Source organism: Entelurus aequoreus, linkage group LG26 (assembly GCF_033978785.1).
Source record: "Entelurus aequoreus isolate RoL-2023_Sb linkage group LG26, RoL_Eaeq_v1.1, whole genome shotgun sequence".
In the NCBI taxonomy this organism is placed as follows: Eukaryota; Metazoa; Chordata; class Actinopteri; order Syngnathiformes; family Syngnathidae; genus Entelurus; species Entelurus aequoreus.
The window spans coordinates 31,515,491-31,528,210 of record NC_084756.1 but is presented as its reverse complement, the minus strand read 5'-3'; the positions used below and the strand labels follow the sequence as shown (position 1 = coordinate 31,528,210).

At 37.6% G+C, this 12,720-nt stretch overlaps 1 protein-coding gene across 2 annotated transcripts in view; it reads right to left on the bottom strand.

Moving 5' to 3' along the window:
• The window catches only part of cttnbp2nla (CTTNBP2 N-terminal like a), a 60,764-nt gene extending 50,321 nt beyond the window's left edge, over positions 1–10,443 (bottom strand). For both annotated transcript variants that reach the window (XM_062038262.1, XM_062038263.1), the window contains exon 1: positions 10,326–10,443. In XM_062038262.1, the coding sequence (XP_061894246.1) occupies positions 10,326–10,331 (6 nt within the window). In that variant the 5' untranslated portion in view covers positions 10,332–10,443. The remainder of the gene's footprint in view (positions 1–10,325) is intronic.
• Between the last annotated feature and the right edge of the window lie 2,277 nt (positions 10,444–12,720).

Genomic DNA, 12,720 nt, shown 5'->3' with positions numbered 1-12,720 from the left:
AAAGATGCAGTCAAGATGGAAGAACTCGGATAACAGAGACTCTAACCAGGAGGACTTTTGACTTCGATACACAGACGCCTGTAGAGAACTGGGACAACACAGACTCTTACCAGGATTACTTTGATTTGGATGACAAAGACGCAGACGTGCTACTGTGAGTATGCAGCTTTGGCTTCTAAACATTTGATCGCTTGACCGTATGTGCGCAACTTTTTTTTGCGTATGTACGTAACTTTTTTAAAATATATAAGCTTTATGAACCTTGGGTTAGGTGCAAGGGCTCATTGGATTCCACACGTTCTCCTTTTTCTATTGTGGATCACGGATTTGTATTTTAAACCACCTCGGATACTATATCCTCTTGAAAATGAGAGTCAAGAACGCGAAATGGACATTCACAGTGACTTAATTTAATCTCCACGACAATACATCGGTGAAGCACTTTAGCTACGGAGCTAACGTGATAGCATCGTGCTTAAATGCAGATAGAAACAAAAGAAATAAGCCCCTGACTGGAAGGATAGACAGAAGATCAACAATACTACTATCAGGAGACACCGAACCAAACACTGGACCTGTAACCACACGGTTAATGCTGTGCCACCTGTCGAAGCCTAGCAATGCTGTTGCTAACGACGCCATTGAAGCTAACTTAGCTACGGGACCTCGTCAGAGCTATGATAAAAACATTAGCGCTCCACCTATGCCAACCCTCATCTGCTCATCAACACCCGTGCTCACCTGCGTTCCAGCGATCGACGGCACGACAAAGGACTTCACCCAATCATCGATGCGGTCGGCGGCTAGCGTCGGATAGCGCGTCTGCTATCCATGTCAAAGTCCTCCTGGTTGTGTTGCTGCAGCCAGCCGCTAATACACCGATCCCACCTACAGCTTTCTTCTTTGCAGTCTCCATTGTTCATTAAACAAATTGCGAAAGATTCACCAACACAGATGTCCAGAATACTGTGGAATTTTGCGATGAAAACAGAGCTGTTTGTATTGGATACAATGGTGTCCGAATACTTCCGTTTCAACCATCGACGTCACACGCAAACGTCATCATACATAGACGTTTTCAACCGGAAGTTTCGCGGGAAATTTAAAATTGCACTTTATAAGTTAACCCGGCCGTATTGGCATGTGTTGCAATGTTAAGATTTCATCATTGACGTATAAACTATCAGACAGCGTGGTCGGTAGTAGTGGCTTTCAGTAGGCCTTTAAGATGTCAATAAACTTCTCAATCAATCAATCAATGTTCTAACTGTAATATTTGCCTGTTTAAGGGCACCAAAAATCATACCACAGGGGTGTCCAATGTACACAACAATGTTCATTAAAACGACAACCTCCCGGCATGATGGACCGATGCACCACTGTCCTCTTGGGGGCAAAGCCAACAGATAAAGCATGTAGCTTCAATTTTTAAGGAAACTTATTTTATTTTTTTCCATTTTATAATTTGCCTATTGAGTCAGACTGCCGAGAAATATGATGAACATTTCCAAGCATTTCCAAGCACTTCACCCAAAATTCAAGCATTTTTCAAACCTTGAAAACACAAAATTAAAATCCAAGCATTTTCAAGGTTTTTAAGCACCCGTACAAACCCTGTGTCATATATTTGAGCATTTCATTTAAAAGTGCTGTTTGCAACTTCCTCACAGCAACATTTTTCCAAGTAAAAATTTAACAAGAACACCACCAGCTTATGTTAGCCTTAGTGGTGTAACAGAACATATTTGTTTGACAATTGTGTAAATGTTTCACAATTGCAAAGTTTATGTAGTTAAAATTTTTACCGGCCCAAATAAAATGATGGCCCTTCCCTTCTTATATGATTGGTGTTTACGGCGGTCACTCACCCGGTCGCTATCTTACATTTTATCATGAAAACATGAGACATTAGCGTCTTTCCCCATTAAGAAACAACATACCCCAAGATAAACCTTTGTAAACACATTGCTGTCCGAGCAACTAAGATATTCAATTGAGCAAACTGAACCTAAAATGAGACAGTTATTGTTTTTACGAAGCGTTCAAAGACCGCTGAACAGAGTAGGACGCCACCACGCCCGTGAGAAATGATAAATAATAATTAGAGATGTCCGATAATGGCTTTTTTGCCGATATCGTCCAACTCTTAATTACCGATACCAACCGATACCGATTTATACAGTAGTGGAATTAACATACTATTATGCCTAATTTTGTTGTGATGCCCCGCTGGATGCATTAAACAATGTAACAAGGTTTTTCCTAAATAAATCAACTCAAGTTATGGAAAAAAAGTGCCAACATGGCACTGCCATATTTATTATTGAATTCACAAAGTGCATTATTTTTTTTAACATGCCTCAAAACAGCAGCTTGGAATTTGGGACATGCTCTCCCCGAGAGAGCATGAGGAGGTTGAGGTGGGCGGGTAGGGGGTAGCGGGGGGTGTATATTGTAGCGTCCCGGAAGAGTTAGTGCTGCAAGGGGTTCTGGGTATTTGTTCTGTTGTGTTTATGTTGTGCTACGGTGCGGATGTTCTCCCGAAATGTGTTTGTCATTCTTGTTTGGTGTGGGTTCACAGAGTGGCGCATATTTGTAACAGTGTTAAAGTTGTTTATACGGCCACCCTCAGTGTGACCTGTATGGCTGTTGACCAAGTATGCCTTGCATTCACTTGTGTGTGTGAAAAGCCGTAGGTATTATGTGACTGGGCCGGCACGTAAAGGCAGTGCCTTTAAGGTTTATTGGCGCTCTGTACTTCTGCCTACGTTCGTTCACACAGCGGCGTTTTAAAAAGTCATACATTTTATTTTTTGAAACCGATACTGATAATTTCCGATATTACATTTTAAAGCATTTATCGGCTGTTAGTATTATTATTAGAGATGTCAGATAATATCGGACTGCCGATATTATCGGACATCTCTAATAATAATACTAACAGATTTTTTTGTTACGCACTTTTTATTTAAATAAATCTTTAAGTGCTACAGTACAAACCAATGTTTAAAACAATAAAAGCTCAGTCATTTAAACAAAGACTAAAACAGTGAAGCATTAAGAAACACAAAACATGCAAAATAGTGGGTTTTCTAACAGTTTATTTATTTTAGTTAGGATTTGACGACTGGATAATTGTAGTCATCAGTTTCTAGTCATCAACATATTATCCCAATATAACAAAGCCTTATCATCGGCCAAATGTACATCATTTCTACTGCATCGTGTATCGTCTGTATCGCACAACCCTCGTTGGAGTGGTATTATAAGCGCAGTATTATAGTCGTTTTCTCGCTGCCCTCATTAAAATGGTCTCCAAGAAGCAAATAGAGAAAACTTGTTCTCCTCCACTGTTTGTTAGCATGTCTCGTCACAAATGATGCGTTCAATGACGAATTGTTTTCGCAGTACTGGGTTACTACGGTGGAAGAGTGGCATAAAAAATTAAATAAAAATTTAAAAATTTAAAAAATATTAAAAAATAAATAAATAAATATATATATATATATATATTAGGGCTGCAACTAACGATTAATTTGATAATCGATTAATCTGTCGATTATTACTTCGATTAATCGATTCATAATCGGATAAAAGAGACAAACTACATTTCTATCCTTTCCAGTATTTTATTGAAAAAAACCAGCATACTGGCATCATACTTATTTTGATTATTGTTTCTCAGCTGTTTGTACATGTTGCAGTTTATAAATAAAGGTTTATTTTAAAAAAAATAAAAAAAATAAAAATTAAAAGCTTCTGCGCATGCGCATAGCATAGATCCAACGAATCGATGACTAAATTAATCGGCAACTATTTTTATAATCGATTTTAATCAATGTAATCGATTAGTTGTTGCAGCCCTAATATATATATATATATATATATATATATATATATATATATATATATATATATATATATATATATATATATATATATATATATATAAAAAATAAAAACAAGCGGCTTAAATAGTCGAGGACTAGAGGTGGGGGAAATAATCGATTTTTAGATGCATCGCAATTCAGACATGGACGATTATAGAATCGATTAGTAAACGTCAATAATCGATTTATTTATTGTAAATAAAGTGATGCAGACAGTTCTAAAAACCTCACCGAGAGCTCCGACCAGCTCCTTTAATGTCAGGCATTAATGGTCCAGTTTTGCACACATTTCCATTAATTTAATAAATGTGGGAATTAATTTAACTGTTTTTTTATTACAAATGAATTGTTTTTTTCTTAAGTTGCAAGTGATAAATGTTTATTTAGTGAAACGAAAAGAAATGTAAAACTGCATCATTACACATAAATTAAAGATGCATCAATAATCCATTTTTAATCTTATCGTAGATCCTGAATCGTAATCGTGAGGTGTCCAAAGATTCCCACCTTTTAAATAACGTTGTCTTGTCTCAAAATGGTCTGATCATGGTAATGTACCACAATGTTTGTACAGTGCCAATGATGATCCTGGCTGGTCCACTCATATTACAGACCACTAAAGTAGCAGTAAGTGATGACAAAGATGCTACTCTCCTTATTACAAGCCAGTGTGCCATAAAGGTGATTACCTCGCTGTTATTTTAGGGTGCAATGAGCGCATATAATTGCTTTAAATGTTGAGTGACAAATCATGGATGGCGGGTCCTTTACAAAGAAGGCCCACAGTGTCGCCGCCCTGCCATGGCCATCACTCACGGCTTGTGGCTCCACCGCAGGGCTAATTAAACTACACACGGGCCCTCATTTCGGCTTTTACCAGCCCACTCGCTAATTCCACGGGCCTCCCTGATCACCGGGGGTGGGGAATGTTCCACCGGGCAAAGGATGACATGAGTCATCATCATCATCATCATCATCATCATCAGGCAGGCATAGACAAAACTCCCACACCTTCTCTAGTGTTTGCTTTCAAGCGCCCCGTGACCCGTAATCCTTTAATCGGGGTTGGTTTGAAGCCAGGTCAGCCATGCGCCTGGTTTGCAACGCTGACAACACACACAACATGCAACGATGGCGTAGATCAGGGCTATTCGGCTACATCATGAAGCGGGCCCCAGTTTCAAGAGCACAAGGGCTCAGGGGCCAGACATCAAAATGTGGATGTTTCATCAGAAAGTGCCTGGGCAGGTTATTTTTACAGATGTCCGATAATATCGGACTGCCGATATTATCGGCCGATAAATGCATTAAAATGTAATATCGGAAATTATCGGTATCGGTTTCAAAATGATCGGTATCGGTTTCAAAAAGTAAACTGTATGACTTTTTAAAATGTCGCTGTGTACACGGACGTAGGGAGAAGTACAGAGCGCCAATAAACCTTAAAAGGCACTGCCTTTGCGTGCCGGCCCAATCACATAATATCTACGGCTTTTCACACACATAAGTGAATGCAAGGCATACTTGATCAACAGCCATACAGGTCACACTGAGGGTAGCCGTATAAACAACTTTAACACTGTTAGAAATATGCGCCACACTGTGAACCCACACCAAACAAGAATGACAAACACATTTCGGGAGAACATCCGCACCGTAACGCAACATAAACACAACAGAACAAATACCCAGAATCCCTTGCAGCACTAACTCTTCCGGGACGCTACAATATACACCCCCCGCTACCCTTTCCCCCCCCACCTCAACCCCGCCCACCTCAACCTAGTAATATAGTTTGGTACTTGACACATGCATTTTAGCATGCTAACGTTACTGTGCTAGCTTTTTCCAGCTAATTTGCCAGGTATAAGCCTCAGTGTTGTATGACTTGGTATTTCAATAATGCAAACAGGAGGCAAGATATCTTTAGCATGCTAGTTTTTTGCTTATTTTGTTATTGACGCTATCTGACCAGCATGCTAACTGTTAGCATTTCAGTTTGGCTTTAGCATTCACACGAAATGTCCACCGAAATTGCATTTCCTAATTTGTTGAAAAAAAATCTATATATGGTTTAGGGCTGCAACTAACAACTAATTTGATAATCGATTAATCTGTCGATTATTACTTCGATTGATCGATTAATAATCGGATAAAAGAGACAAACTACATTTCTATCCTTTCCAGTATTTTATTGGGGAAAAAACAGCATACTGGCACCATACTTATTTTGATTATTGTTTCTCAGCTGTTTGTAAATGTTGCAGTTTATAAATAAAGGTAAAAAAATATATATATATATATATATAAAAAAAAGAAAGAAAAAAAAAGTAGCCTCTGCGCATGCAAATCGATGACTAAATTAATCGCCAACTATTTTTATAATCGATTTTAGTCGATTTAATCGATTAGTTGTTGCAGCCCTAATATGGTTTAGAGCAGTGTTTTTCAACCACTGTGCCGCGGCACACTGGTGTGCCGTGAGTTACAGTCTGGTGTGCCGTGGGAGATTATCTAATATCACTTATTTGGGTTAAAAATATTTTTTGCAAACCAGTAATTTTAGTCTGCAAATGATGTGTTGTTGTTGAGTGTCGGTGCTGTCTAGAGCTCGGCAGAGTAACCGTGTAATACTCTTCCATATCAGTAGGTGGCAGCCGCTAGCTAATTGCTTTGTAGATGTCGGAATTGATTGATTGATTGAAACTTTTATTAGTAGATTGCACAGTTCAGTACATATTTCGTACAATTGACCACTAAATGGTAACACCCGAATAAGTTTTTCAACTTGTTTAAGTCCACGTAAATCAGCAAAAAACAGCGGGAGGCAGTGTGTAGGTAAAAAAGGTGTCTAATGCTTAAACCAAAAATAAACAAAATGTGAGTGCCCCTAAGAAAAGGCATTGAAGCTTAGGGAAGGCTATGCCGAACAAAACTAAAACTGAACTGGCTACAAAGTAAACAAAAACAGAATGCTGGACGACAGCAAAGACTTACTGTGGAGCAAAGACAATGTACATCCGAACATGACATGACAATCAACAATGTCCCCACAAAGAAGGATAAAAACAACTGAAATATTCTTCATTGCTAAAACAAAGTAGATGCGGGAAATATCGCTTAAAGGAAGACATGAAACTGCTACAGGAAAATACCAAAAAAAGCCACCAAAATAGGAGCGCAAGACAAGAACTAAAACACTACACACAGGAAAACAGCAAAAAACAAACAAATAAGTCACGGCGTGATGTGACAGGTGGTGACAGTACACCTACTTTGAGACAAGAGCTATATTGATGCATGCTTTGTTATGGTTTAAAGTCATATCCAACAATTGCGACTTTTTACTATCTACTGAGTTTAGTTTTTTAATGATTTCTGCTGGTGGTGTGCCTCCGCATTTTTTAAACGCAAAAAATGTTGGTTTTCTGACATGGACTTTTTTCTTCAGCATTGTCCACACATTTCAGTCAGGACTTTGGGAAGACCATTCTAAAACCTTAAATTCTAGTCTGATTTAGCCATTCCTTTACCACTTTTGTGTTTGGGGTCATTGTCCTGTTGGAACACCCAACTGCGCCCAAGACCCAACCTCCGGGCTGATGATTTTAGGTTGTCCTGAAGAATTTGGAGGTAATCCTCCTTTTTCATTGTCCCATTTACTCTCTGTAAATCACCACTTCCGTTGGCAGCAAAACAGGCCCAGAGCATAATACCACCACCACCATGCTTGGCGGTAGGCATGGTGTTCCTGGGATTAAAGGCCTCACCTTTTTTCCTCCAAACATATTGCTGGGTATTGTGGCCAAACAGCTCAATTTTTGTTTCATCTGACATCACATGGTCAAAGATAAGACCTTCTAGAGCAGGGGTGTCCAAAGTGCGGCCCGGGGACCATTCGCGGCCCGCAGGTAATTTTTTAACGGCCCCACGGCACATTCTAAAAATACAATGAAAAAAAATGAAATGTAACAAGAAAATGTTGCATTATTTACTCTAATAACACAAAGCTGCCATGCAGGCTGTTTCTTTCTTTAAAAAATAATAATGAATCAAAATCAATGTCATTATGAATTATTGAAATTCAAGGCTCCATTTACTTCACATTAAATATTCCACTTTGAGATATTTTTTGGGGGAAATGTTGCATATTTTTTGGTTGCCATTTAAAAAACTAAGTTTTTTTAAAGAAGAGCCTAAAACGAACAAACAAAAAACATAAACAACAATAAAACTTATAATTGACGGATAGATCTGAAGTTGATCTTGAGACTATTGTGGTAAAAGTTTAAAAAATTGTTGGATTTATTTTTTTAAACTTTACTGAGCAGTACCATTTTGGATCCCCAATAATTTTATTGGGACTTTTTTTTTTTTCTAAGTGTCATTGCTCAAAAAAATTATGTATTAAAATCAATTTTGTTATGAGTTATTGACCTTTTTAAGACTCCAATTATTATATAATCTCAAATATTCCACTTAAAAATTTTATTGGGGGAAAATATTGCATATTTTGTGTTTTTTTTCCATTAAAAAAAAAAGGTTTTACTTGACAAAAATGTCATACAACTTAAATCTTTAAAAGCGTTATATCGACAGATAGACCTAATGTTGATCTAGAGCAGTGTTTTTCAACCTTTTTTTCAGGCAAGGCACATTTTTGTCATAAAAAAAATCCGGAGGCACACCACCAGCAGAAAACTTTTAAAAAATTAACTCCACCAAGTCGTCGTGTCTTATTTTGAGTGTGTTGGTGTCTTCCTGTGTGTAGTGCTTTGGTTCTTGTCTTGCTTATTTTGGTGGCCCTTCCTGTTTTGCCGGTGTTTTCCTGTAGTGGCTTCATGTCTTCCTTTGAGCGCTATTCCGCACACCTGCTTTGTGTTAGCAAGCAAGGATATTTACGTTGTTGCTATCCCTCTTTGTGTGGACATTGTTGATTGTCATGTCACGTACGGTTGTACTTTGTGGATGCCGTAAGTTTTTGCTGTCGTCCAGCATTCTGTCTCAGTTTACTTTGTAGCCAGTTCGATTTGACTTCTGTTTTGCATAGCCTTTTCCTTTCTTTCATTTTGGGTTTAAGCATTACAAACCCTTTTTACCTGCACTCTGCCTCCCACTGTGGTCTGCATATCGGGATCACAACAAACCATCCTCGTCTCACCCGACACATTCCGACTTTTACAAAGCAATGCTGCCACCTACTGACACGGAGTTTTACGTGGTTGCCCTGCCGAGTTTTACACAGCACAGACTCTAAGCAACGGCACATTATTGGCAGATTCTAATTATTGATTTGCAAAAAATATTTTTGGGATAAATTAGGTGAAGTTGCATAATTTCCCACGGCACACCAGACAATATGTCACGGCACACTAGTGTGCGGCGGCACAGTGGTTGAAAAACACTGATCTAGAGATTTAAACCTTGAATAATAATAATAAAAATAATACAAAATAATGACACATTTGTAATATTTTTTTGGACCAAAACCTTTTGGGGTCCCCGGGATCAATTCTGAGTGGAGGCCTAAATGTATCTTTTTTATACATATATTGTATTGGTTTTTAAAATAAAAAATATCAAAATGGCCCCCGATTGCTTTGATTTTTCAGTGTGCGGCCCTCAGTGGAAAAAGTTTGGACACCCCTGTTCTAGAGGAAAGTTCTATGGTAAACATTGATGTATGTATACTTTTGACCCAGCATTTTTGGTCACATTTTCATGTGCATACAGGCACACGTCAGTTGTGTATATATACATACATACTTGTAGATTGTGTCGTCTTATATGCACATAGAGGCTGAATACAGAAACACCATTGATGATTTAGCAATACTAAAAGGCAGAACATTACAATTAAGAACCAGTGTTTACAAGTCAGGCCTACTGAGTTCAAACCCAATAGAATTAGCAGATTGCTGGTGGGGGTCAACTGGGGAAGCTAAGTGTGTTTACTTCATCTATTTGAGCCCTGAGCGCATGCATCATGTCTGCATGTTGGATTGGATTTAGTGGACAATCTAATTTTGGTCTTTCTCGGGGCTACTGGCTGCTTTTTTCGCCTTGCCACCATTCAAATAGAAAAAAAAAATACAGGGGGAAAAAATGGAACGTTCACGGTGGGAGATTTTGCTGGGAATTTGCACAACTTGAGTGGAATCAATTGGTTTGGTACAAAACAAAAGTCAACGTGTCGAAGTTTTGAATGTAGGCCTTGTGGAGAGGTTTAGTTGTTCAAATTTGAACACGTTATCTTACTTAGTGAGTATATACCCAAAGTGCTCGGCCTCTATCTCGCAGTGTAACTCAAAACTAATTCGCATTCTTTTTCGCCGAGTCTTTTTCAAACAAAACTAGCACACACTCGATTAAACATAAACATTGGTCGTCTCCGGCGACACTAAAACATCATTAGAGAGTTTTTTTTTTTTTTACCTTCATGTGGTCCTCGGAGCTCTTTTGAAAATGTCCCACATGAACTTTTTTCTTTTGGGAAGATTTGTTTCTGCTATTTTGAGTCCCATTGATTCCGGAAAGGCGGAGTGTCGGTTGACAGACAGCCAGACTGGCCAATAGAAAAGCCGGAAATGTTGGCAATGACGAATGAAAAACGAGCTGGGGGGGGAAATGGGCGGGGATAACAGCGTTCCTCCTCATTTGGATTCGGTTCGATTTCTTTGTTTAGCATTCCTGAGCTGCTGGACGAAATCTCCTGGAGGAAAAAATAAACTTAAGACTTTACTGCCCACGGTGTGAAATGCGACTTTAGTCATATTAAAACACCTACGGCTTGTTTTCAACCCTACCCGGAGACTTTAAATGGTTTTGTTTGTACTTTTTACAGCGTAACGAACTCAGCGGCCACATCATTAGGTACACCTGCACAATCACAAACTATTAAAAACTGCAGTGTTTTTTTTGTTTTTTTTTTACAAGTATCAACCATTTTTATAACAGCAATGAAAACATATGTTGGTGTTGTTTGAGCATTAAAATGAATTTGCAAATGCAAACATGATGTGGCAAAATAGGAGCACAACCATGCAACATACTGCCCAGACAAAGCATGAAATATAATGATAAATCATATCCTGTAGTTATGAAAGTGTTGTGTTTTTGATTATGTCCACATGAGCTTCTGTTTTCTATGCAACATCATCATTTGAGTTATTTTTTTGCTGCAGCCTCAAGCAGTCGACTATCTGGAAGCTGCAGGCATGCGTGCAATGCTTAAGTGTTGCCAGTAGAGGGCAACGTTCACACGATTTCAGGGGAAGCAGACGTGGAAGGTTTTTAAATGCAGTGTAACGATGAATACAGTTACAGTAAGTGCTATTCCACTGAATCGGTGCCATCCCAATGCACGATAAACCAACTGTAAAATATACATGTTTTTGCTATTTACTATCATAATATGACAAATTAGGTTAAACTACCTTAAAACTGGAAAAAATACAACGTGTCGCCTGTGCCCGCCTTTTAAAATGAGAATTTCTCCTGAAATATAATAATTTACATCATTCAGGAATCAGAAATTTCTTCTTTTTTTTTTTTTTTTTTTTACATATTTGTGTTATTCCTTATCCCAACTATATGGATACGTTTTTTTCTGTAAAACACAACCATAATCCCTGGGTTGTATTTATTTATCTATTCATGTATTTATTTATTAGGGTGTACCCTGCCAATATCGTCATGTATAAAAAGTAAATTAAAAAAAGCAATAATAACATAAAAAAAAAAAGATAAAATTGCGTGTCCGAAAAGGAGCAGGAAGAAGCTAAGTTTATAATGTCCTTCCCCATCAATTACATCCAACAATCTTATTCTTGATCAACAATACAATACATAATTACCTGATGTATGACAATATTCACTATAGGGCCGTGACAAATCAATTAGAATACAGCATTGAATTATATTTGTTTCCTTGATTGATCTTTTAATGAGTGTGACTATTCAAATTGAGAAATTACGAACCGCGTATATAACGGCCGTAACTTTAAGTATGTGGACGGTCTTTGGAAAAGAGCGTACATGAGAGCGGTGGCGTGCGGGTGCTGTGATTTTTGTGATGCGAACAGCAGAGATTATTATTATTATTTATCATTGTACACATGTTAAAAGTACAATTTTAATGTTGATAAAGTATTATTTATTAGAAAAACAAAGAATGAAGGTTATAGCAAGTACAATTTTTTTTGTTTATTTCAACTAATTCATTAAAGATACATATTGACACTATAAAATGGGCTTTATCCGATAACTTCATTAATTGAACATAATTATTAATACATTACCTGATTACCAAAATATTTGGCTCAGCTAAGCCATCCCTAGTATGCACACAAGCTAAATTTATTTGACGTGACGAATCAATTAGAAAACAGCTTTGAATTATATTTGGTTCCTTGATTAATATTTTAATGAGTGTAACTATTAAAATTGAGAAATATATATATAATGCCCGTAACTTTAAATACGGGCCTCTCCAAAAGAGCGTACATGAGAGCGGTGGTGTGTGGGTGCTGTGATTTGTGTAATGGCTAACAGCAGATATTATTATTATTATGTATCAATGTACACATGTTAAAAGTACAATTTCAATTTTGATGAAGTATTTTTTATTTTTTTTTTAAAGAAAAAAGAATGAAGGTTTTAGCGAGTACAAAAAATGATGTTTATTTCAACTAATTCACTAAAGACACTATAAAATGGGTTTTATCCAATAACTCGATTAATTGAACAAAATAGTCAATACATCACCTGATTACCAAAATAAGTGGTTCAGCTTTTCTTTCCCCCACCGAAAAACCATCCCTAGTACGCA